This window comes from Macaca mulatta, chromosome 6 (assembly GCF_049350105.2).
Source record: "Macaca mulatta isolate MMU2019108-1 chromosome 6, T2T-MMU8v2.0, whole genome shotgun sequence".
Taxonomy (NCBI): domain Eukaryota; kingdom Metazoa; phylum Chordata; class Mammalia; order Primates; family Cercopithecidae; genus Macaca; species Macaca mulatta.
In genome coordinates, this window is record NC_133411.1 from 146,968,540 (window position 1) to 146,994,835 (window position 26,296).

Below are 26,296 nucleotides of genomic sequence, written 5' to 3' on the forward strand. Positions count from 1 at the left end.
TGTCTCAACTGTGCATTAATTATGTATCTAGATATAGGATATGTGCTTGGGAAAATGTATAACTAAACTTTATGTCTTACTTCTCAAACTTAAGAAAAACATCTAGCAACATCTTACATCAGTTTTCCATTACCTAGTGTTACATCATTGTTTTTTGTTTTGTTTTGTTTTGTTTTGAGACGGAGTCTTGCTCTGTCACCCAGGCTGGAGTGCAGTGGCACGATCTCAGCTCAGTGCAAGCTCCGCCTCCCAGGTTCATGCCATTCTCCTGCCTCAGCCTCCTGAGTAGCTGGGACTACAGGCACCTGCCACTGCACCCAGCTAATTTTTTTGTGGTTTTAGTAGAGACAGGGTTTCACCATGGTCTCGATCGCCTGACCTCATGATCCACCCACCTCGGCCTCCCAAAGTGCTGGGATTACAGGTGTGAACCACCGCCCCCGGCGCCACATCACTGTTAAAATCATACTTTAGGCCGGGCGCGGTGGCTCAAGCCTGTAATCCCAGCACTTTGGGAGGCCGAGACAGGCGGATCACAAGGTCAGGAGATTGAGACCAGCCTGGCTAACACGGTGAAACCCCGTCTCTACTAAAAAAATACAAAAAACTAGCCAGGCGAGGTGGCTGGCGCCTGTAGTCCCAGCTAGTCGGGAGGCTGAGGCAGGAGAATGGCGTAGACCCGGGAGGCGGAGCTTGCAGTGAGCTGAGATCTGGCCACTGCACTCCAGCCTGGGCGACAGAGCGAGACTCCGTCTCAAAAAAAAAAGAAAAAAAAAAAAAATCATACTTTAGGCCAGGTGCGGTGGCTCAAGCCTGTAATCCCAGCACTTTGGGAAGCCGAGACGGGCGGATCACGAGGTCAGGAGATCGAGACCATCCTGGCTAACACGGTGAAACCCCGTCTCTACTAAAAAAATGCAAAAAAAAAAAAACTAGCTGGGCGAGGTGGCGGGCGCCTGTAGTCCCAGCTACTCGGGAGGCTGAGGCAGGAGAATGGCGTGAACCCGGGAGGCCGAGCTTGCAGTGAGCCGAGATCCGGTCACTGCACTCCAGCCTGGGTGGCAGAGCGAGACTCCGTCTCAAAAAAAAAAAAAAAAAATCATACTCTAAGCCTATACTTTACCTTAATGTTATCTGCTTCATAGAATAGTTATTCCTTTAACACTTATTTTTAAGAAATAAATTTATTTTACTTGTAGTTACTTAAACCCTAGAAATAATTTTTTCAAACAACAGAAATACAGCCTTTTACAATAAGATAGTTAATGATTTGTTCTTTCAAGGATTTTTTTAATAAGGTTCTTCTACAATTGGATGGTGACAAAGTTTGGGTTTGTTAGGATTATTTTTCAGCAGCCAATCAGCTAGCCAAATCTATGGGGAAAAAAAAAAACCTTAAGTTAAAAAACAGTTACATATTTCCTTTCAATATATACTATATCAACTGGAAACTTAAACAGTTTTCAAAATCACTTTAAGAAAATGACCATTAAAAATGGAAACATTTGGATTTACATTATGCAAGATTGTCAAGAATAGATCCAAACTGGAAAGAAAGAAGTAAAACTATCTCTATTCACAGACGGCATAAACCTATACGTGGAAAATCCTAAGGAATTTACAAGGAAGCCACTAGAGCTAATAAATTCAGCAAAGATGTAGGTTATAAGATCAATACATAAAAATCAATTGTATTTCTATACATCAGCAATGACAGTTCAAAAAAAATTTTAAATCACTTTCATTTACAATAGCATATAGCTATTGTAGCATACAATAGACAAGTAACATGCCAAGGAATAAATTTAACCCAAGAAGTGAAAGGCTTATACATTAAGAATTGTAAAACATTGCTGAAAGAAATTGAAGAATACCTAAATAAATGAGGAGACATTATTTTGCATGGATAGGAAGACTTGATATTGGCAAGATGTCAATACTACCCAAAGCAATCTACAGATCCAATGCAGCTCTTGCCAAATGTCCAACAAGCTTTTTTTGCAGAAATGGAAAGCCAATCCTCAAATTCATATGAAATTGCAAGGGGTTCTGAGGAGCCAAAACAATCATGAAAAAGAACAAAGTTGGAGGACTGACTTGTACTCTCAATTTCAAAACCTTCTACAAAGCTACAGCAGTCAGTACAGTGTGGTAATGACATCTTTATGCCAGACATGTAGACCAATAGAATAGACCTGAGTCCAGTGCTCTCTTCGGCAGCACATATACCAAAACTGGAATGATACAGAGAGGTTATTAGCATGGCCCTGTGCAAGGATGATGCACAATTTATGAAGCATTTCATATTTTTAAAAAAGAATGAGAATCCAGGAATAAACCCAGTCATCTATGGTCAACAAATTTTTGACAATGGTACCAAGTCCATTCATGGAGAAAGAACAGTCTCTTCAACAGATGGTACTAGGACAACTGGATTTCCACATGCAAATGAATAAAGTTGGACCCCTATACCACATCATATACAAAAATGAACTCACAATGGACCAATGACCTAAATATAAGAGCTAAAACAATAAACATCTTAAAGGAGGCCAGGTGCAGTGACTCACACCTGTAATCTCAACACTTTTGGAGGCCAAGGTAGGAAGATCACTTGAGACCGGGAGTTCAAGACCAGACTGGGCAACATAGGGAGACCCTATCTCTACAAAAAATTTTAAAAATTAGCTGGGTGTGGTAGTGTGCTCCTGTGGTCCCAGCTACTTGGGAGGCTGGTGCACAAGAATCACTTGAACCCAGGAGGCAGAGGTTGAAGTGAGCCAAGATTGCGCCACTGGACTCCAGCATGGGCAACAAAGACTCAAATGACTCAAAAAAAAAAAAAAAAAAAAAAAAAGGAAAGAAAAAAGAAAAAAAATCTTAAAAGAAAACATAAAACATAGGGGAACATTTTCATGACCTTGGATTTGGATTTCACAATGGATTCTTAGACATGACACCAAAAGCACAAGAAATAAAAGAAAAAAATAAATAAATTGGATTTCATCAAATGAAAAATGTTTATACATTAAAGGACATTATCAAGCAAGTAAAAAGACAACCTACAAAATGGAAGACAATATTTGCAAATCATATATCTAATAAGGGTTTAATATCTAGAAATATGAAGAACTTTAACTCAACAAAAAGACAACCCAGTTTAAAAACCGGCAAAGGACTTGAATTTGAATAGACATTTCTTCAAAGAAGGTATACAAATGGCCAACAAGCTCATGAAAAGATGCTCAACATTAGTCATTAGGGAAATGCTGATCAAAACCACCGTGAGAAACCACTTTGTGTTATCTAGCAGGATGGCTACCAAAAAAAAAAGACAGACAGGCCAGGCGTGGCAGCTCACGCCTGTAATCCTAGCACTTTGGGAGGCCAAGGCAGGCGGATCACATGAGGTCAGGAGTTCAAGACCAGCCTGGCCAACGTGGAGAAACGTCGTCTCTACCAAAAATACAAAAATTAGCCAGGCGTGGTGGCGCACACCTGTAATCCAAGCTACTCGGGAGGCTGAGGCAGGAGAATTGCTTGAACCTGGGAGGCGGAGGTTGCAGTGAGCCCAGATTGTGCCACTGCATTCCAGCCTGGGCGACAGAGTGAGACTCCTCTGTCTCAAATAATAATCATAATAATAAATAAACACAGCAAGAAAATAAGTAATCAATAATTATACATATCTAAAATGTATATAAAATACCTTATAGAAATGTTTATTTAAAAACGGTTCTCAATATTTGCAGTATTTCAAAGGACACAATGTCTTAAACATGAAAACTATAGACAATTTATAGACAATTTTTTTGGGGGGGATGGAGTCTCGCTCTGTCACCCAGGCTGGAGTGCAGTGGCACAATCTTGGCTCTCTGCAACCTCTGCCTCCCAGGTTCAAGTGATTCTCCTGCCTCAGTCTCCTGAGTAGCTGGGATTACAGGCACGCACCACCACGCCTGGCCAATTTTTGTACTTTTAGTAGAGACGGGGTTTCACCATGTTGATCAGGCTGATCTCAAACTCCTGACCTTGGGATCCGCCCGCCTTGGCCTCCCAAAGTGCTGGGATTACAGGTGTGAGCCACCGTGCCTGGTGACAATATTTTTAAGTGTGAATAAAAATATTTCTTACCAAAGGATCTGCTGGTTTTTGCTTACAAAGCTCTGTGAGTCCTTCAAGCAAAGTTGGCATTATATGTAAATTTAAATAGTCCTTAGCAGCTTGTCCAATTGGAATGGGCTCAACGATCACTGCAAATACAAACGTATTCTCATTGAAGCAAACATAATGATTAAATACTATACAATCATTAAAAAGGCTCTTTTTAAAGAACATTTCTCTTTTTTATATATATTTTTTGAGATGGAGTCTCGCTCTGTTGCCCAGGCTGGAGTGCAGTGATGCAATCTCAGATCACTGCAAACTCCTCCTGGGTTCAAGCGATTCTCCCACCTCAGCCTTCCGAGCAGCTGGGACTACAGGTCTGCGTCACCACACCCTGCTAACTTTTGTATTTTTATTTTATTTTATTTTATTTATTTATTTATTTATTTTTAATTTTTTGAGACAGAGTCTCACTCTGTTGTCCAGGCTGGAATGCAGTGGCATGATCTCAGCTCACTGCAACCTCCGCCTCCTAAGTTCAAGTGATTCTCCTGCCTCAGCCTCCTAAGTAGCTGGGATTACAGGCGTGTGCCACTATGCCTGGCTAATTTTTGTACATTGAGTAGAGACAGGGTTTTACCATGTTGCCCAGGTTGGTCTAGAACTCCTGACTTAAGGTAAACCGCCCACCTCAGCCTCCCAAAGTGCTAGGATTGCAGGCATGGGACACCGTGCTAGGCCCTAATTTCTGTATTTTTAGTAGAGACAGGGTTTCACCATGTTGGCCAGGTTGGTCTTGAACTCCTGACGTCAAATGATCTGCCTGTCTCAGCCTCCCGAAGTGCTAAGATTACAGGCATAAGCTACTGCAACCAGCCTGTTTTCTGTTTCTTTTCTTTTTTTCTTTGACACAGTTTCACTCTTGTCACCCAGGCTGGAGTGCAGTGGCACGATCTCAGTTCATTGCAACCCCATCTCCCGGGCTCCAGCAATTCTCCTGCCTCAGCCTCCTGAGTAGAACCAGCCTCGGTTTTCAGTTGGGATATTTCTCTTATTATTTAGACATAGGAGTTCTTTATATATTCTAGTTACAAGTTCTTTATTTCTTTATGTGGTATATTATTTGCCAATATTTTTTCCCAGTCTGTTGCCTACCTATCTTTTCATATTTATAAAAATTTAACTTTTTTTTTTTTTTTTTTTTTAGACACAGGGTCTTGTTCTGTTGCCCAGTCTGGAGTGTGGTGGTATGAGCACAGCTCACTGCAGCCTCGAACTCCTGGGCTGAAGCATCCTCTGGCCTCAGCCTTCCAAGTAGCTGGGCCTGCAAGTGTGTGCCACCACACCCAGCTTTTTTTTCCTTTAAGTTTTCAGAGACAGGGTGTCACTCACTATGTCCCTCAGGCTGGTCTCAAACTCCCGGCCTCAAGCAATCCTTCCACCTCAGCCTCCTGAATAGCTGGATTTACAGGTGCAAACCACTGCTCCCAGCTCTTCAAATTCTTTTTTTTTTTTTTTTGAGACAGAGTCTTGCTCTGTCGCCAGGCTGTAGTGCAGTGGCATGATCTCAGCTCACTGCAAGCTCTGCCTCCCGGGTTCACGCCATTCTCCTGCCTCAGTCTCCCGAGCAGCTGGGATTACAGGTGCCTACCACCATGCCCGACTAATTTTTTGTATTTTTAGTAAAGACGGGGTTTCACCGTGCTAACCAGGATGGTCTCGATCTTCTGACCTCGTGATCCGCCCACCTCAGTCTCCCAAAGTGCTGGGATTACAGGCGTGAGCCACCGTGCCCAGCAATTTTTTGTATTTTTTAGTTACAGACTGGGTTTCACTGTGTTAGCCAGGATGGTCTTGATCTCCTGACCTCATGATCCGCCCGCCTCAGCCTCCCAAAGTCCTGGGATTACAGGCATTAGCCATCATGCCTGGCCTCTTTTCATATTCTTAATGATGTCTTTTGAAGCACAAAAGTTTTTAATTTGATTTAGTCCAATTTATCAATATTTTCTTTTATGGATCTTGCTTTTGATGTCATTTTAAGAACTCTTTGTCCAACTCCAGTTACAAAGATTTTCTCCGGTTTTCTTTTAGATGTTTTTACACTGAAGTCTGTGAGCCATTTTGAGTTAATTTTTGTGTAGGCTATGAAACAAGGGTCTAAGTTCTTCTTGTTTTTATGTGACTATCATGCTGTCCTACGTCCTAGCACCATATACAGATTTTCCTCAACTTACATGGGTTACATCCCAATAAATCCATCATAAGTTGAAAATATCATTAAGTCAAAAACACATTTAATACACCTAGCCTATTGAACATCATAGCATAGCATAGCCTACCTTAAATGTGCTCAGAACACTTACATTAGCCTACAGTTGGGCAAAATCATCTAATACAAAGCAAATTTTATATAAATAACTCTTTCTTTTTTTTTTTTTTTTTTTTTTTTTTTTTTTGAGATGGAGTCTTGCTCTGTCAGCCAGGCTGGAGTGCAGTGGCACCGTCTCAGCTCACTACAAGCTCTGCCTCCCAGGTTCACACCATTCTCCCGCCTCAGCCTCCTGAGTAGCTGGGACTACAGGCGCCTGCCACCGCGCCCGGCTAATTTTTTGTATTTTTAGTAGAGACGGGGTTTCACCGTGGTCTCGATCTCCTGACCTTGTGATCCGCCCGCCTCGGCCTCCCAAAGTGCTGGGATTACAGGCGTAAGCCACCGCGCCCGGCCCTGAGCCACTGCGCCTGGCCCAACATTTTCTATATAATATACATATATTATGAGCTGGGCACAGTGGTTCACACCTGTAGTCCTAGCTCCTTGGGAGGCTGAGGCAGGAGGAGTACCTGAAGCCATGAGTTTGAGACCACCTGGGCAACAAAGCAAAACTCTGTCTCTTAAAAAAATATATATATATGGCCGGGCGCCGTGGCTCAAGCCTGTAATCCCAGCACTTTGGGAGGCCGAGACGGGCGGATCACGAGGTCAGGAGATCGAGACCATCCTGGCTGACACAGTGAAACCCCGTCTCTACTAAAAAATACAAAAAAACTAGCCGGGCGAGGTGGCGGGCGCCTGTAGTCCCAGCTACTCGGGAGGCTGAGGCAGGAGAATGGCGTGAACCCGGGAGGCGGAGCTTGCAGTGAGCCAAGATCACGCCACTGCACTCCAGCCTGGGCGGCAGAGCAAGACTCTGTCTCAAAAAAAAAAAAAAAAAAAAAAAATATCTCTCTCTCTCTCTCTCTCTCTCTCTCTTAAGCAATCCTTCCACCTCAGCCTCCTGAATACTGAATAGCTGGATTTACAGGTGCATATGTAAATTAAAATATATATATATATTTATTTATATTCAGTGTTTTTCAGATGCATATATAAAGATATATACAAAAATATATATATTTTTTTATCTTTTTGGGGGGAGGATCTCTTGAGGCCAAGAGTTCAATACCAGCCTGGGCAATATGGCGAGACCTCCTTTCTACAACAAAAAAATTCAAAAAGTAGCCAGGCACAGTGGTCTATGCCTATAGTCTCGGCTACTCAGGAGGCTGAAGTGGGAGAATGCTTGAGCCCACGAGTTCAGGCTGCAGTGGGCACCACTGCACTTCAGCCTGGGTGACAGAGAGAGACCCTGTCTCAAAAAAAAAAAAACAAAACAAAAATAGAATGGTTGTATGGATATTCACCATTAATGTACACAGCTGAAAGCACCATAGTAAAGTCAAAAAGCTGTAACTTGAACCATGGTAAGTTGGGGACTGTATTGGCAAGACCATCCTTTTCTCACGGAATTGTCTAGGCACCTTTGTTGAAAGTGAATTGACCATAAGTGTAAAAGTTTATTTCTAGATTCTCAATTCTGTTCCAATAATCTTTTTTTTTTTTTTTTTTTTTTTTTTGAGACGGAGTCTCACTCTGTCGCCCAGGCTGGAGTGCAGTGGCCGGATCTCAGCTCACTGCAAGCTCCGCCTCCCGGGTTTATGCCATTCTCCTGCCTCAGCCTCCCGAGTAGCTGGGACTACAGGCGCCCGCCACCTTGCCTGGCTAGTTTTTTGTACTTTTTAGTAGAGACGGGGTTTCACTGTGTTAGCCAGGATGGTCTCGATCTCCCGACCTCGTGATCCGCCCGTCTCGGCCTCCCAAAGTGCTGGGATTACAGGCTTGAGCCACCGCGCCCGGCCCCAATAATCTATATATGTATCTTTATGTCACTGCCACACTGCCTTATAATTGTGGCTTTGTAGTAAGTTTCAAAATCAGATAGTGGAAGTCTTCCAACTTTGTTCTTCTTTTCCAAAATTGAGTTCTTTGCAATTTTACTAAATTTTAAACTCAGTTTGTCAATTTCTACATAAAAGTATGCAGGGACTTTGATGAGGATTACATTAAAATTTTCTTTAATTTTTTTTTTTTTTTCTTGTAGAGATGAGGTCTCACTTCATTGCCCAGACTGGTCTCCTACTCCTAGACTCAAGCAATCCTCCTGTCTCAGCCTCCCAAAGTGTTGAGATTACAGGCATAGCCACTGCATCCAACCCAAAACTGTTCATTAATTTAGAAAGAATTGCCATCTTAACAATACTGAGTCTTCCAATCCATGAATATGGAATATCTATTTATTTAGATATTTTAAAATTTCTCTCAGCAATGTTTTTTGTTTTCAGTGTACAAGAATTCCACTTTCGTTAAATTTATGCCTAAATGTGGCTGGGCGCGGTGGCTCATACCTGAAATCCCAGCACTTTGGGAGGCCAAGGCAGGTGGATCACCTGAGGTCAGGAGTTTGAGACCAGCCCACCCAACGTGGCGAAACCCTATCTCTACTAAAAATACAAAAAATTAGCCAGGCGTGGTGGTGGGCGCCTATAATCCCAGCTACTCAGGAGGCTGAAGCAGGAGAATCGCTTGAACCCAGGAGGCAGAGGCTGCAGTGAGCCGAGATTGGGCCACTGCACTCCAGCCTGGGTGACAAGAGAGAAACTCTTGTCTCTTAAAAAAAAAAAAAAACTATGCCTAAATATTATATTATTTTTAATGCCATTGTGAATGGAATTTTCCTTTTTACAGCTTTATTGAAGTATTATTGAGGTACATAAAATTGCACACAATTAATGTATACAAATTTTTTCTCAACATGGGCAAATGTTTTATTCATATATTATATAAAGTTCATTATGCTAATTCATCAGGTACTAATCATTAAACAAAAATCTTTTTAATATTTTTTTTTTGAGACGTGGTCTTGCTGTGTTGCCCAGGCTGGAGTGCAGTGGTGTGATCTCAGTTCACTGCAACCTCTGCCTTCCGGGTTCAAGCAATTCTCCTGCCTCAGCCTCCCGAGTAGCTGGGATTACAGGTGCATGCCACTACGCCAGGCTAATTTTTTTTATTTTTAGTAGAGATGGGGTTTCACTATGTTGGCTAGTCTGGTCTCGAACTCCTGACCTCAAGTGATCTGCCCATGTCAGGCTCCCAAAGTGCTGGGATTACAGGTGTGAGCCACCGCCCCTGGCCCCCCAAATTTTTTTAACTTATAAGTGTACTTAAAATTTTTTTTTATTTTAAAAGCATGTCATCCTTGCACAGGGGCCATGCTAATCTTCTCTGTATCGTTCCAATTTTAGTGTATGTGCTGAAGTGAGCACAACAAATTTTTTAATAGATAAAAAATATTGTATATATTTATTGTGTACATGTTGTTTTGAAATATGTAAACACCATGGAAAGACTAAATCAGGCTACTTAACATATGCATTACCTCAAATACTTGTCTTTTTTTGTGGTGAGAACACTTAAAATCTACTGTTTTTTGTTTTTTTGGTTTTTTTTTTTTGAGATGGAGTCTCGCTCTGTCGCCCAGGCTGGAGTGCAGTGGCCGGATCTCAGCTCACTGCAAGCTCCGCCTCCCGGGTTCCCGCCATTCTCCTGCCTCAGCCTCCGGAGTAGCTGGGACTATAGGCGCCGCCACCTTGCCCGGCTAGTTTTTTGTATTTTTTAGTAGAGACGGGGTTTCACCGTGTTAGCCAGGATGGTCTCGATCTCCTGACCTCGTGATCCGCCCGTCTCGGCCTCCCAAAGTGCTGAGATTACAGGCTTGAGCCACCGCGCCCGGCCAAATCTACTGTTTTAGCAATTTTCAACAACACAATATATTATTGACTATAGTCACCATGTTGTTATACTAGATCTCTTGAACTTATTCCTACTATCGTAGCAATAAGTATCCTTTGATCAACATTTCCATCCCCTACTCTCTCTTGCAAGCTCCTGGTGGCCACCATTCTACTCTCCGAGTTCAACTTTTTTTTAGATTCCACATATAAGTAAGATCATGTGGTATTTGTCTTTCTGTGCCTGACTTATTTCACTGAATATAATGTCCTCTAAGTTCATCCATGTTGTCAAAAATGAATCTCTTTCTTTTTAAGGCTGAATAGTATTACGCTGTATATATATACCACATTTTCTTTTTTTTTTTTTTTTTTGAGACGGAGTCTCGCTCTGTCACCCAGGCTGGAGTGCAGTGGCCGGATCTCAGCTCACTGCAAGCTCCGCCTCCCGGGTTCACGCCATTCTCCTGCCTCAGCCTCCCGAGTAGCTGGGACTACAGGCGCCTGCCACCTCGCCCGGCTAAGTTTTTGTATTTTTAGTAGAGACGGGGTTTCACTGTGTTAGCCAGGATGGTCTCGATCTCCTGACCTCGTGATCCGCCCGTCTCGGCCTCCCAAAGTGCTGGGATTACAGGCTTGAGCCACCGCGCCCGGCCATATACCACATTTTCTTTATCCTTTAACCCACTGATGGACACTTAGGTTGATTCCATATCTTGGTTATTGTGAATAATGCAGCAATGAACATTATTGTGGTTCACTGGGGCAAGTATCTCTTCAAGATCCTGATTCAATTCTTTCAGATATATAGATCCAGCAGTGAGATTGTTAGATCATGTAACAGTTTTAGTTTCTTGAGGAACTTCCATACTGTCTTCCACAGTGGTGGCACCATTTTAAATCCCCACCAAATGTGTACAAGCGTTCCAATTTCTCTATATGCTTGCCAATATTTACCTTTTCTTTCTTTTGATAACAGCCATCCTAACATGTGAGGTGATATCTCACCGTGGTTTTGATCTGTATTTCCCTGATGATTAGTGATTTTGAGCACCTCTTTTTTTTTTTTTTTTTTTGAGATGGAGTCTCGTTCTTGTTGTTGCCCAGGCTGCGGTGCAATGGCGCAATCTTGGCTCACTGCAATCTCCACCTCCTGGGTTCAGGCAGTTCTCCTGCCTCAGCCTCCTGAGTAGCTGGGATTATAGGCATGTGTCACCACGCCCAGCTAATTTTTTGTATTTTTTTTAGTAGAGACGAGGTTTCACTTTGTTGACCAGGCTGGTCTTGAACTCGTGACCTCAGGTGATCTGCCAGCCTCGGCCTCCCAAAGTGCTGGGATTACAGGCGTGAGCCACCACACATGGCCTTGAGCACCTTTTCCAAAAAACCAATATACTTGTTGGTTATTTGTATGTCTTCTTTAGAAAAATGTCTATTCAAGTCCTTTGCCCATTTTTTAAATGGGTTATTTAGGGGTTTTTTGGATACTGATGTGTAAGAGTTCCTTATATATTTTAGACATTAACCCCTTATCAGATATATGGCTTGCAAATATTTTCTTCCCTGGAATTGTTTTCTTAATTTCATTAGTGAATTATTCATTTATTTATTTATTGAGAGGATCTCACTCTGTCACCCAGGCTGAAGTACAGCAGTGGAAATGCAGTTCACTGCGGCCTCAACCTGCTGGGCTCAAGTAAATCTCCCACCTCAGCCTCCCAAGTAGCTGGGACCACAGGTGTGCACCACCACCCCCAGCTAATTTTTCATATTTTTGGTAGAGGCAGGGTCTTGCCATATTGCCCAGGCTGCTCTCAAACTTCTGGGCTCAAGCAATCCTCCTGCCTCTGCCTCCCAAAGTGTTGGGATTACAGGCATGAGCCATCATGCCAGGCTAGGGCTGAATAAATTAATGAGAGAATAAAAACAGTGTTTTCATGTTTCTTACATGGATGAACTTTAAGTTTTTTAAGTTTTCTGTCATCCTTGTTTTATTTATTTGTTTGTTTGTTTGAGACGGGGTCTCACTCTGTTGTCCAGGCTGGAGCACTCTGGTGCCATCACAGCTCACACAGCCTTAACTTCCTAGGCTCCAGTGATCCTCCCACCTCAGCCTCCGGAGTAGCTGGGATTATAGACATGGGCCACCATGCCCAGCTAATTTTTTATTTTTTGTAGAGATGAGATCTTGCTATGTTGCCCAGGCTGGTCTCCAACTCCTGGACTCAAGAGATTCTCCCACCTCAGCCTCACGAAGTGTTGGAATCACAGGTGTGAGCCACCACACCCAGCCTGTATATTTATTTTCAAATATAATCATTTTGATAGCAGGGATATCTTCTTATTCATCTTTGCATTTATGGCAAATAGTAGGCAACTTAATAAATGTGTTGAAGAAATGGAATATAGCAAAACTTTGAATTAGCCATTTCTATTAAAAGGGAAAGGAGACCAGTCTGGGTAATGTAGTGAGACCCCCATCTCTACAAAAACATTAAAAAATTAGCTGAGCGTGGTGGTACACACCTGTATTCCCAGCTACTCAGGAGGTTTAAGGTTGTAGTGAGCTATGATCGCACCATTGCACTCCATCTGGAGTGACATGGAGAGACCCTGTGACCACCCCCCAGAAAAAAGGGAAAGAAGAGAGCTTTACTTTTTTCTTTTCTTTTCTTTTGAGACAGTCTCATTCTGTCACCCAGGCTGGAGTACAGTGGTGTAATCTCGGCTCACTGCAGCCTCTGCCTCCCAGGTTCAAGCAATTCTCCTGCCTCAACCTTCTGAGTAGCTGGGATTACAAGCATCCACCACTATGCCTGGCTAATTTTGTATTTTTAGTAGAGACAGGGTTTTACCACACTGGCCAGGCTGGTCTCGAACCCCTAACTTCAAGTGATCCATCTGCCTTAGCCTCCCAAAATGCTGTGATTACAGGTGTGAGCCACTGCGTCCAGCCAGCATTACTTTTTTCAAGGGTTAAGAACATGTCTTTGAATATCTTGATAACTTGCTTGAGTGAATTGTTGTATAAAGTTTTGCACATAGTTGTTGATCGACTGCTAAGTAAGAGGACGCTCATACCGCAAACTCTCAGTACTTGCTCCAAAGAACTTCACAGCAAAAGATCTGCAATGTGCTAAGTAATTAATGATTTTATATTTATCCTACAACTTGCTGCTTCTCAAATGTCTAACTAGATCTCTAAACTCATGCCTAGAGGATTAATTTAATGAGTAAAATCAAAGGCAACTGAAAATAACAGTTGGCTGGGCACAGTGGCTCACGCCTGTAATCCCAACAGTTTGGAAGGCAGGAGGGAGTATCGCTTGAGCCCAACAGTTCCAGACTGGCCTGGGCAACATGGCAAAACTCTGTTTCTACAAAAAACTTGAAAAACTAGCCGGGTGTGGTGGTGCATGCCTGTGGTTCCAGCTACTCCAAAGGCTGAGGTGGGAAGATTACTTGAGTCTGCAAGGCCAAGGCTGCGGTGAGCTGTGATTGTGCCACTGCACTCTGGTCTGGGCAACAGAGTAAGATTCTATCTCCAAAAAAAAAAAAAAGCGAAAAGAAAGAAAATTACAGTTTAGGAATATAATCCAATGAGTAAGAAGAGCTTTCAAATATACCTTCTATTTAAGATAAAATGAATTTTTATCCTGTTTTATTTAAAAGCTAGAGAGAAGTCAGGCGTGATGGCTCATGTCTATAATCCCAACATTTTGGGAGGTAGAGGCAGCAGTATTGCTTGAGCCCAGGAGTTCAAGACCAGCCTGGGCAACATAGTGAGATTTCATGTCTATAGAAAATACAAAAATTAGCTGGGGCTGGTGATATGCGCCTGTGGTTCCAGCTACTCGAAGGCTGAAGTAGGAGGATACTTGAGCCCAGGAGGTTGAGGCTGCCATGAGTTGTGACCATGCTACTGCACTCCAGCCTGGGTGACAGAGTGAGACTCCATCTCAAATAGATAAATAAATAACAAAAGCTAACAAGCAAAAGTCTAATTCACTTGTAAGACTAATATAAAGTGCTACCACATTAAAAAGACCTCTCGCTGGGCACGATAGCTCACTCCTGTAATCCCAGTGTTTTGGGAGGCTGAGGCAGGAGGACTGCTTTGAGAAAAAATATACAATTTTAAAACTAGTTTTTGTTTCCTTGTTTAAGAATCAGGGACTTTTCAGACTGTACAGAAAGGAGGGAAGCAGGTCTTCCCTTGGGAGGATGACTGAAAGGCCAGTGGAGGAAAGTTGTCAGCCCATTGTCAGGTCAGCATCAGGCCTTTACCAAGCCTGTTGGCACTAAAAAGTAACAGATCAAGTACTCAAAATGTGAAATATATTTATTTTGAATTTAGAAATTCAAACAACAGTGATACTATTGTATCACATCAGTTATTCAAAAAAATGTGAAATCTCCCAAAATAAATAAATAAATAAATAAAGAACTTTTAAATCTCCAAGACAGTTTTCAGTTTTATTTGAATTAATCTCCAGTGGAAAATACTGAGGAACAGATCTAAATGACTTAGGGAAAAATAAGTCATAACAGGAAAAATAACATACTAAAACAAATTCAAAATTTTGCTCAATGCTTTGCATTTTTTCCTTATAACAAATATCACCAAATTTTATTTCTGCTCTAAAAATATTAAAAACAAACCAAAAACCTCAGTGTTCTTCCTCATATGTCCACTTCTCAAAGGCTTACAACTTCTCTAACAGTAAGGAAACAAAAAAAGGGACTAATTATTAATTTCTCAATTGCAGGAGACTTTGTTAGGCAAACAGTAAATTGTTAGAGAAGACGGTAAATCAAATGTAGTTTCCAAGAGAGATTATTTTTCTCATGTGTCACAAACTCTACTGAACCTTTCAGGATAACTAGAAAGAACTGTAACACAGAAGAATATGTCTAATGCAAGAGAAAAGATAGACAAAAGAAATTAAGCTGGGTGTGGTGGCTTACACCTGCAATCCCAGCACTTTGAGAGGCCAAGGCAGGCAGATTACTTGAGCACAGGCATTTGAGAGTATCCTGGGCAACACGGTGAGACCCCATCTCTCCAAAAGATAAAAGAAAATTAGTTGGGCATGGTGGCATACACCTATAGTCTCAGCTACCTGGGAGGCTACAGTGGGAGGATCACCGGAGCCCTGGAGTTTGAGGCTGCAGTGAGCCAAGACTGTGCCACTGCACTTCAGCCTGGGTGACAGTGAGACACTGTCTTAAATTTTTTTTAATGTTAAAAATAGATAAATAAAAAAAAATTAAACACTTCTCAAAAGTCGCTAGAGGGCACAATTTAGTTGTTAAGGAAATGTCAAGTTTTCCATTGTGGCTTCAAGTTTTTAAGTAACAACAACTTGAAAACCTAACAAAATATACTGGAAAAAAATTATTTTATCTTCCTTCCCAGCTATATCCGCAAAATTAAAGAAAAAGCAAACAATAAGGAGATGCAGTTGACAAGTTAGTCATCTGTAACTCACCTTCAGGAAACATAAAATGTATTTCTCTTTCCGCAGCAGCAAAGTCATTACTCCCATGAAGTGCATTCCTTAGGTCATCTGTGCCATAAATTGCCCTTAGACTAAAAACAAGTTAGAGATGATGTTCATCCAGTCTGACATCTATTCCTTACTTTATATGCATGCATTCCACTTAAGAATTTTACAAAAGCATTGCCACTTCTTACATATGAAAGCTTCACAATTTATGTCAAATTTAAGCTTAAATTTAAGCTTATCTATCTAGATAAGGATCAAATATATTCACGTCTGCAGGAGGAATACACTGGGAAAACAGGAGTTCTCTGGATAAAAACGTGGTGTTGTTTTGTAAGAAGTAAAAAAGCAATGCACATTCAAAAGTGCAAGAACTCAGTATCTTATTTCCATACATTAGCAATAATGCTGAAAATTTGAATTTCTGTTCCTGTATTACCATTATTATTTTAACATACCATCCCAATTTTTCCATCTAAAAATCCTACTTCAGTGGCAGTTTAAAGGTTGAGAGAATAAGGGTAATCAACTATAAATCAGACATTCTCTGATGCTTTTTCTGGCATGTAGTATTAAGATAGGCATTTAACACTTTAAAATGTAAAATGGACCCCCAGGCCCCGCCCCCTCCCCCCCAAAAAAAGCTGATTTTGGAAAACTTCCAAATAATAAAACAAAAATTCCCATTACAATGAAATTAGTTTTTTTTGTTTTTTTTTTTTCATTTTCACAGATGGATTCCATTCCCTGCCATCCCCCCAACCCTGAAAATTACCTGTCTGGATGTGTCTCCTTTGCTACTAAGCTATTATTTGGTCCCAAAAGTTCTAACCAATAAGAGATGGCTTTATGTCTAGCTAATATCATGGCGACAAGTGGTCCAGAACTCATGTAAGCTGTTAAATTGGGGAAAAACATTTTTCCATACTGTTCCACATAAAAGTTACTACATTGCTCAGGGCTGAGGTGTAGTTTTCTTCTCTATAAAAGACACAAAGTCAACAAAAGCATTTAAAATGACAGTTCAATGATAGCTCATTAAAATCATTACTAACTTGAAACTAGTACCAATCTGATTATAACTTCGAGGTTTATCTTTGTATTATGAAGAAAGAAAAGGATATAATTAAATGTATGTTGTAAATAAGATAGTAAGAGGAATTACTTCACCTACTTAAGAAAAATTATGGCCAGGTGCAGAGGCTCATGCCTGTAGTCCTAGCACTTTGGGAGGCCGAGGCCAGCGGATTGTCTGAGCTCAGGAGTTCGAGACCAGCCTGGGCAACATGGTGAAATCCTGTATCTACTAAAATTCAAAAAATTGGCTGGGCGTGGTGGCATGTGCCTGTAGTCCCAGCTACTCAGAAGGGTGAGGCAGAATTGCCTGAACCCGGGAGGTGGAGGTTGCAGTGAGCCAAGACTGCACCACTACACTCCAGTCCGGGCGACAAAGAAAAATTATTCCAGTTAGGCAGCCTCCCTCAGCATATGGTTTGTTAGTAACAAATTTATCACATCTCCTTCTTAAAGTAAATAACTCTTCAATTAATAAAACTGGACTTAATATTTCAAATTCATGTTTCTCTATTTGTGTTACTATTTTGGGAGCTCGTCTCATTAAGTATGAGAAATTATGAGTTATTTCTCATACTTAGAAATAACAGCTAGGCATAGTGGCTCATGCCTGTAATCCCAGCATTTTGGGAGGCCAAGGCGGAAGGATCGCTTCAGCCCAGCCAGGAGTTAGAGAGCAGCCTAAGCAACACAGGGAGACATTGTTTCTATGAAAAATTTTAAAATTAGTCGGGTATGGTGGTGTGTGCCTGTAATCCCCACTACATTAGAGGTAGTGAGCCATGATAACATAATTGCACTCCAGCCTGGGCAATAAAGCAGACCCTGTATCAAATAAACTAACAAAAAAAGTAATATGTAGTATAATGATGCAGTAAAAAAGTTTTTCATTTGAACACGTGTGTTCTTTATTCTGGTTCTGTCATAAATATCTTGATTCACTGTAACATGAAGAAAAATTAGGCCAGGCGAGGTGGCTCAGGCTTGTAATCCCAACACTCTGGGAGGCCAAGACAGGCAGATCACTTGAGGTCAGGAGTTCAAGAACAGTCTGACCAACATAGTGAAACCCCATCTCTAATAAAAATACAAAAATTAGGCCGGGCGCAGTAGCTCACGCCTGTAATCCCAGCACTTTGGGAAGTCGAGGTGAGTGGATCACCTGAGGTGAGGAGTTGGAGACTAGTTTGGCCAACATGGTGAAATGCCATCTCTACTGAAAATACAAAAAATTAACCAGGTGTGGTGGCACACGCCTGTGATCCCAGCTACTCGGGAGGCTGAGGCAGGAGAACAGCTTGAACCTGGGAGGCGGAGGTTGTAGTGAGCCAAGATCACGTCATTGCACTCCAGCTTGGGCAACAAGAGCGAAACTCTGCCTCAAAAAAAAAATAAAAATAAAAATCAGCCGGGCATGGTGGTACATGCCTGTAGTTCTAGCTACTCGGGAGGCTGAGGCAGGCCAACAGCTCGAACCCGGGAGGCAGAGGTTGCAGTGAGCCAAGATTGCACCTCTCTACTCCAGCCTGGGTGACACAGCGAGACTCCGCCTAAAAAAAAGAAAAAAGAAAAATCAGGCCGGTGTGGTGGCTCATTCCTGTAATCCCAGCACTTTGAGAAAGAAGAGACAGGTGGATCACCTGAGGTCAGGAGTTCGAGACCAGCCTAGCCAACATGGTGAAAACCTGTCTCTACTAAAAATACAAAAATTAGGCCAGACGCAGTGGCTCACGCCTGTAATCCCAGCACTTTGGGAGGCAGAGGCGGGTGGATCACCTGAGGTCGGGAGTTCAAGACCAGCCTGGCCAACACGATGAAATCCCGTGTCTACTAAAAAAAAAAAAAAATACAAAAAATACAAAAAATTAACCAGGCGTGGTGGCGGGCACCTGTAATCCCAGCTGCTTGGGAGGCTGAGGCAGGAGAATCACTCGAACCCGAGAGGCGGAGGTTGCAGTGAGCCGAGATCATGCCACCTCACTCCAGCCTGGGCAACAAGAGTGAAACTCCGTCAAAAAAAAAAAAAAAACCAAAAAACAAAAATTAGCCAGGCGTGGTGGTGCATGTCTATAATCCCAGCTACTCAGAAGGCTGAAGCATGAGAATTGCTTGAACCCAGGAGGCAGAAGTTGTGGTGAGCCAAGATCGAGATAGCGCCATTGCATGCCAGCCTGGGTAACAGAATGAGACTCTGTCTAAAAAAAAAAAAAAAATTAGTTGCTAGTATGTATCTCAATCTGAAAGACTATGAAACATTCTGGACAAACAGATGTTATTTCCTTCACAAATGAGACTATAAAAATTAATCGAGTTTTAAAAAATCATGGTTGCTGAGTCTAATTTGAAAGTATCATGCTTTCTCTAGAAGCAGCTATTTTGAGTGCCTTTTTTTTTTTTCAAGGCGTGAGCCACTGCGCCCAGCCTTGAAGGTTTTTAAAAATTATTTATTATTGCCAGCCGGGCTCAGTGGCTCATGCCTCTAATCTCAGCAATCTGGGAGACCAAGGCAGGCAGATTGCTTGAGCCCAGGAGTTCAACACCAGTCTGGGCAACATGGCGAAACCCTATCTCTACAAAAAGCACAAAAATTGGTGGTGCACACCTGTAGTCTCAGCTAATCGGAAGGCTGAGGCACGAAACTTGCTTGAACCCAGGAGGCAGAGGTTGCAGTGAACCGAAATCATGCCATTGCACTCCAGCCTGGGCAACACAGTGAGACTTGGTCTCAAAAGAAAAAAAAATGTATTACTACTGTTTTTTCAATTCCACTAAAGGTGGGTCAGGAGGGAAAATGCTCAAAATATAACAGAGGGATTCAAAGTAGAAATCAAAGAACCTCTGCCTGGAGTAAGGATGATGAGACATGGAGGTATGTCACTAAGGGAAGGCTAAAAATCCCCATGATTATGGCAGAAATCTGTCTTTCTAAAATGTCTTAGATTTTCCTGAGAGTAAGTGTGAATTTTACCAAGTGACCCACCTCTTAAAGCCCTTTCCAAAATTCCGTGTTTCCGCAGGCTTCAGAAACTTGGTAAAATTGCTTGGTTTGTAGCAAGGGACCAAACTGCCCAGAGCAAGAAGTTTGGCAAGACGCTTACCTAGGTGGCGCAGCTCTGCTATGAATAGGACCTGCTGGACAAGTGTAACATTCTCACCAGTGAAGGGCCAGTTACTATGAAAAAGGTGCTGACATTTGTTCTCAAATTGAAATTCATATAGTGAATAAATAAAAGATGCCAGAAATTACAAGAGCACCTGCTTTAGCATAACCCTCAATTCTATTATCTAAAATTAAGACATGAAACTATTTATGATTATGCATGTTAAGTGTTTTTTTTTTCTTGCTGAGTTTAAAAATAAAATCTCATCTGTTGAAATGTAAGCCCTTATCTGCCATTTGCCCCTTAAAAAGCAGGAGAACCTATCTTCTGCAGGTATGCCAGCCAATGTAGCACAATTTTAAAAATTAAGGGTTCATCTTTAACTAAAATTGATACTAAATCAATTATTCCATTGGTTGCTTTAAAATTGGATCAGGTGAAATTTTTTGAAATTATATTGGATAGTCTACAGCCATACCACCCTGAACATGCCCAATCTCATCTGAAATTAGGTTGAATATTTTCACAAAGAGCCAGTATATCAAGTACTATCAGAACAGAACTCTTAGTTTGTAACAAAGGCAACACTGCCATCTATTGAAACGATATATCATTTTTCAGCTTTTCCCTTAGGTGGGACAGGAAAGCCTCAAGTTCAATGGACTCCCAAGCCTATTTTAAAAGCATACAGCGCAAAGGACAAAACTTGCATAATTTCACTTAAATGAGATAGCTTGAATAGTCAAATTCCTATAGACAGCAAGTAGAATAGTGGTTATTGGGGATGGGGAAGAGGGAAGCAATGAGTTAGCATTTGGTAGAGTGTTTCAGTTTAAGATGAAAAGGTTCTAGAGATGGACAGTAGTAATGGTTGTACAACAATGTGAATGTACTTAATGCAACTGAAATGTACACTTAAAAATGGTTAAAATGATAAATTTTATGTTATGTATATTTTACCGCAATAAAAGCAAAAAATGAAGGATATACCATAGCTGCCTTCGCTCTGAAAGTTAACCAGGGAAAGTGTCATATATATTTACATTAAATTTTGTTTGTTTGTTTGTTTTTTCTGGTCTCAGTACATTGCCCAGGCAATCTCAGTTCACTGCAACCTCCACCTCCCGGGTTCAAGTGATTCTCCAGCCTTGCCTCCTGAGTAGCTGGGATTACAGGCATGCGCCACCACACCCAGCTACTTTTTGTTTGTTTTTTGAGATGGAGTCTTGCTCTGTTGCCCAGGCTGGAGCGCAGTGGCAAAATCTTGGCTCACTGCAACCTCCATCTCCCGGATTCAAGCAATTCTCCTGCCTCAGCCTCCTGAGTAGCTGGGATTACATGCTCCCACCACCACGCCCAGCTAATTTTTGTGTTTTTAATAGAAATGGGGCTTCACCATGTTGGCCAGGCTGGTCTCGCACTCCTGACCTCAGGTGATCCACCCACCTCGGCCTCCCAAATTGCTGGGATTGCAGGCATGAGCCACTGTGCCCAGCCCTAATTTTGTATTTTTAGTAGAGATAAGGTTTCACCACGTTGGCCAGGTTGGTCTTGAACTTCTGACCTCAGTGATCCACCCGCCTCATCCTCCCAAAGTGCTGGGATTACAGGCCTGAGCCACCATGGCCGGCTAATTTTTAATTTATAATTAACACTAGCCACTTAATTATTAAGTTTGTCACTAAATATTTTTTAAAATATGGACCTTTTTTTTCTTTTTCTTTTTCTTTTTTGAGACGGAGTCTCACTCTGTCACCGAGGCTGGAGTGCAGGGGCATGATCTTGACTCACTGCAACCTCCGCCTCCCGGGTTGAAGCGATTCTCCTGTCCTAGCCTCCCTAGTAGCTGAGATTACAGGCACGTGCCACCACGCCCAGGTAATTTTCATATTTTTAGTAGAGATGGTGTTTCACCGTGTTGGTCAGGTTGGTCTCAAATTCCTGACCTCAGGTGATCCACCCACCTTGGCCTCCCAAAGTGCTGGGATTACAGGCATGAGCCACCACACCCGGCCAAAATATGGCCTTTTAAAAAACTTAAATGGGACACCTTTATCCGTATACTTCATTTGTTTTTTCTAAAGTTAATGGGTAATATAATTACAGGATTCAAAAATTCAAAGCAATACAAAAAAATATGTACTGAAAAATCATATTCCTATCCATGTCCTAATCTACCCAGTTCTTCCTTGCCCTCAATAGGTAACCCTTTTCAAATGTTTTATTCTGCCAGAATTTCATTTTTCAAATATTGGCAAACATGAATATATTACTTTGTCTCTATCACAAAAGGTTGGTACACATGATTTTGCTTTTTTTGCTATTTTGCTCTTTTTGCTACACACTTTGCTTTCTTCCATAACAGTACAGATGGGTTCCTCATTCTTCTATTTAGAATTATTTGCACATTATGCAATTTGGTGGGTTCTCCAGAGTTTATTTAGTCCTGTTTCCTAATCTCCCAACCTGGGTTATTTTCAATCTTTTGTTGATAACTAAACAATGCTGCAAAAAATAACCTGCATATATATCACTTCTTATTAATACAGGCACTTACTGACAGGACTAAACAGGGCTCTGCGCATGACAGGTAGTAAGAGCACAAGAAATTCTATAGGACAGATTTCCAAGAGCAGAACTGCTGGATTAAATGGTAAGTCCATCTGTTGTATTGGTCGATAACTGCCAGATTCCCTTTGACAGGGGTTGTGCCATTTACTTTTATATTTTTGCCAAATGGAATCTCAGTGTAGTTTTAACTTGCTTTTTTTCCCACCTAAAGATTGAGCATCATTTCATACATTTCAAAAATGATTTTCTTTTTCTGTGACCATCCATCTGTTCTGCCCACTTTTCTACTGATTTATTTTTATCTTTTTCTAGGAGCTCTTTATATATTAGGAAGACTAGTCTGTCGTCTATGAGTGGCAAATCTTTTCCTCAAGCTTGTTTTGTTTTGACTTTGCTTATGGTGTTTATTTCATTGTGCAGACATTTTTTGTTTATATAATCTTTTAAATTTTTTTTTTTTGGAGACGGAGTCTCACTCTGTCGCCCAGGCTGGAGTGCAGTGGCCGGATCTCAGCTCACTGCAAGCTCCGCCTCCCGGGTTTACGCCATTCTCCTACCTCAGCCTCCCGAGTAGCTGGGACTACAGGTGCCCGCCACCTCGCCCGGCTAGTTTTTTGTATTTTTTAGTAGAGATGGGGTTTCACCGTGTTAGCCAGGATGGTCTCGATCTCCTGACCTCGTGATCTGCCTGTCTCGGCCTCCCAAAGTGCTGGGATTACAAGCTTGAGCCACCGCGCCCGGCCTAAAAATTTTTTTATTTTTTTATTTTTGAGACAGAGTTTCGCTCTTGTTGCCCAGGCTGGAGTGCAATGGCATAATCTGGGCACACCGCAACCTCCACCTCCCAGGTTCAAGCGATTCTCCTGCTTCAGCCTCCTGAGTAGCTGGGATTACAGGCATGCACCACTATGCCTGGTTAATTTTGTATTTTTTAGTAGACACAGGGTTTCTCCATGTTGGTCAGACTGGTCTCGAACTCTCGACCTCAGGTGTTCCACTAGCCTTGGCCTTCCGAAGTGCTGGGATTACAGGCAGGAGCCACAGTGCCTGGCCTTGTTTATATGATCTTATCAACCTTTTCTTCCATGGCTCCTAGATCTTAAGTCATAATAAAAAAAGGCTGTCCTACTCCTACAACAAAACAAATCCATTATCTTTTCTTCTTGAACTTACATGGTTTAATTTTTTAAATATTTAGATCTCAGGTTCATTTGGAGTTTATCCTGGTATATAATACTTGATCCAACTTTTTCAGTGGCTACCAGTTTTCCTAACGTTTACTAAAAAGTTCTTTACCTGAGTCTTTAATTATATTAAATATTTCCTAACACTTTCTTGTACCATCCCTACCCTCGGACTCCACCTGTCCTTCGAAGCGCAACTGAAATTCCACGTCTTTTCTGAAGATTGATATTTTCTCTTTATTTTATTTATTTATTTATTTATTTATTTATTTATTATTATTATTTGAGACAATATCCCTCTATTGCCCAGGCTGGAGTGCGATGGCATAATCTCGGCTCACTGCAACCTCCGCCTCTCGAGTTCAAGCGATTCTCCTGCCTCAGCTTCCCAAGTAGCTGGGACTACAGGTGCGTGCCACCATGCCCAGCTAATTTTTGTATTTTTCATAGAAAGGGGGTTTCACCATATTGGCCAGGCTGGTCTCAAACTCCTGACCTTATGATTCACCCACCTCGGCCTTCCAAAGTGCTGGGATTACAGGCATAAGCCACCATACCTGGCCATTTTCTCTTTATTTTTAAAAATACTGACTGAATAAGCAATATGACACGTATAAATGTGAGAAAATAAAAAATTGGAAATTCAAATAAGAATACTATAAAAGAGTCCAGGTGCAGTGGTTCACACCTGTAATCCCAGCACTTTGGAAGGCTGAGGCGGGTGGATCACGAGGTCAGGAGTTCAAGACCACCCTGGCCAACATGGTAAAACCCTGTCTCTACTAAAAATACAAAAATTAGCTGGGCATGGTGGCGCATGCCTGTAATCCCTGCTACTCAGGAGGCTGAGGCAGGAGAATTGTTTGAACCGGGACCCAGGAGGCAGAGGTTGCAGCGAGCTGAGATCGTACCACTGCACTCCAGCCTGGACTACAGAGGGAGACTCTGTCTCAAAAAAAAAAAAAAAAAAAAAAAACTATAAAAGAGGAAGATTAAAAATATTCAATTCTATTTTATTATCCTTAACAATGCTATTTATACTTACTTTCAAACCCCTAGAATGACAATGTTTACTAATTGCAAAACAAATGTAAGGCTTAAAACATTAAATGTTTGCAGTAACTGAAAAAAATACCAATAGCCTAAAATTCCATCAATAGAGGATCAAGTAAATAAACTGTAGTTCTAATACACAGGGAAATATTACACAGAAATTCGGAAGAGTGAGATCAATTCAGATGTACTGATCTGGAATCCTATCTGAGGGACTCTGTAAAGGGGGTCAAGGGAAAGGGACTGCTCTGTTTTATGGGGGGAAAATATTTATAAATGCATAGAAAACTCCTGGAAGAACAGAAAGTGTTAAGAGGTTGCCTCTCTCTGGAGCCTGGGACTTGGGGTGGGAGAAGACAGGTGAAGGAAAAGTCCATTTTATTTCTCATTTTATATCTTCTTAAAAACTATCACATATAACTTTTATACTTAGAAGAATAAACTTAAATTTAATGCTGAACACTAAGGGTTTAAATGGGTAGGCACATTTACATAAGCATTTTTTTTAAGGGCAGAGAGGAAAAAAGCATGAATCATACCCAGAAGTTACCTGAACAATGGTGAATCCGGATCTGAGAATAATATCTTGTATCTCCTCCTCTTTGTCAACAATATCTGGTTTGATAATGGCCAGAGTTTTTTCTACATATATCTGAGGTGGAGGCATTGATATCTCCATTATGGCTTTTCAGGGCACAAATTGCGAGTTTCTTAACAGTATCAACTGCAATGACACGCATTTCCCCCCCATCGCAAATTCAATGTAATTATGATTAAGAATAGCAATAGTAGGTACTTGATTTTATTAACTGATGAAGGTAGAAACTGCCATATTTTTCTATATACAGGGTCTCAATAATAGGATTGCTACTATGTCCAAATCGAGCCTCGGCTTTTCGTACACGCTGTCACCGAGGTGGAAAGGACTATGGGCTCACATGACCAGAGGCCAAGGGGCGACCGAAGGTATGGAACCAGCGACAGCCTCAGGCAGCAGAGGGCGGTGGGGCGGGTGGTGGTGGGGGCTCGAGGGGGCGGTGACTGGTGGGCAACCACACACCACTACAGCGGGGCGTGAGCAGCCTCGGTCGGCTGCCTCTGTGAAGCGACCCTGTCCCGCAGGGACCTCTCTGTGCATAGGGTCAGGCCTAATTGGAAAGCAGGGCCTCTGGGTCCGCGGGGACTTTCTGGATTGCACCTGCAAATTCTGAATTTGACTCTTAAGTACTCACCTCCGCGGCCGTCCTCGTACGCTACAACTTGTTGCTAGGAGACCTGAGGCCCTAGCGTGAGGACGGTGGCTGCAGAGGGCCAATCCCAGCAAGGAGCCTTGCAGCATCTGGCCAGTTCGTTTTAACCAAAGGGAACCAGCCAGTCATTTTTATTCTCCTTGTGAATCTTAGATCACTAGATGTTTTCTGACATTTTACTCATAACTTATGTCATCCTTCTGCCAGTCTGAAGGATGCTGCAATTATCCCTACTCTATAAATGATAAGAACCCCCCCCCATTCCTTTCCAGGTGGTAAATGTAAGAAGACCCATGTCAGATACCTTCATTTCGCTGGATGATGCTGTCCCCTCTATGCTC

General features: G+C 41.9%; 1 protein-coding gene, 1 long non-coding RNA gene, 1 other non-coding gene and 1 pseudogene across 3 annotated transcripts; 2 read left to right on the forward strand and 2 right to left on the reverse strand.

Moving 5' to 3' along the window:
- Positions 1–158: 158 nt before the first annotated feature.
- On the forward strand, positions 159–2,007 carry LOC144329500 (uncharacterized). Its single transcript, XR_013394839.1, has 2 exons — positions 159–352; positions 937–2,007. It is a non-coding gene; the product is annotated as an uncharacterized LOC144329500 (long non-coding RNA).
- On the reverse strand, positions 1,172–25,973 carry NME5 (NME/NM23 family member 5). The gene is made up of 6 exons (XM_015140977.3): positions 25,938–25,973; positions 25,256–25,429; positions 16,498–16,703; positions 15,708–15,808; positions 4,135–4,253; positions 1,172–1,374 (listed from the first exon to the last, which is right to left on the reverse strand). The coding sequence occupies exons 2-6, from the start codon at positions 25,382–25,384 to the stop codon at positions 1,291–1,293; spliced, it is 639 nt and encodes a 212-aa protein (XP_014996463.1). The 5' UTR covers positions 25,385–25,429; positions 25,938–25,973; the 3' UTR covers positions 1,172–1,290.
- Positions 2,205–2,311, forward strand: LOC114679097 (U6 spliceosomal RNA). The gene has a single exon (XR_003730781.1). It is a non-coding gene; the product is annotated as a U6 spliceosomal RNA (small nuclear RNA).
- LOC114679059 (U6 spliceosomal RNA) lies at positions 9,651–9,750 on the reverse strand (annotated as a pseudogene).
- Positions 25,974–26,296: the final 323 nt, after the last annotated feature.

Coding starts and splice junctions, on each gene's coding strand:
- NME5 (XM_015140977.3), bottom strand. CDS start 25,384: ATGGAGATATCAATGCCTCCACCTCAGATATATGTAGAAAAAACTCTG. Junction 16,704..25,255: donor CCGGATTCACCATTGTTCAG/GTAACTTCTGGG, acceptor TGTCTTTTATAG/AGAAGAAAACTACACCTCAG. Junction 1,375..4,134: donor AAAAACCAGCAGATCCTTTG/GTAAGAAATATT, acceptor TTTTCCCCATAG/ATTTGGCTAGCTGATTGGCT.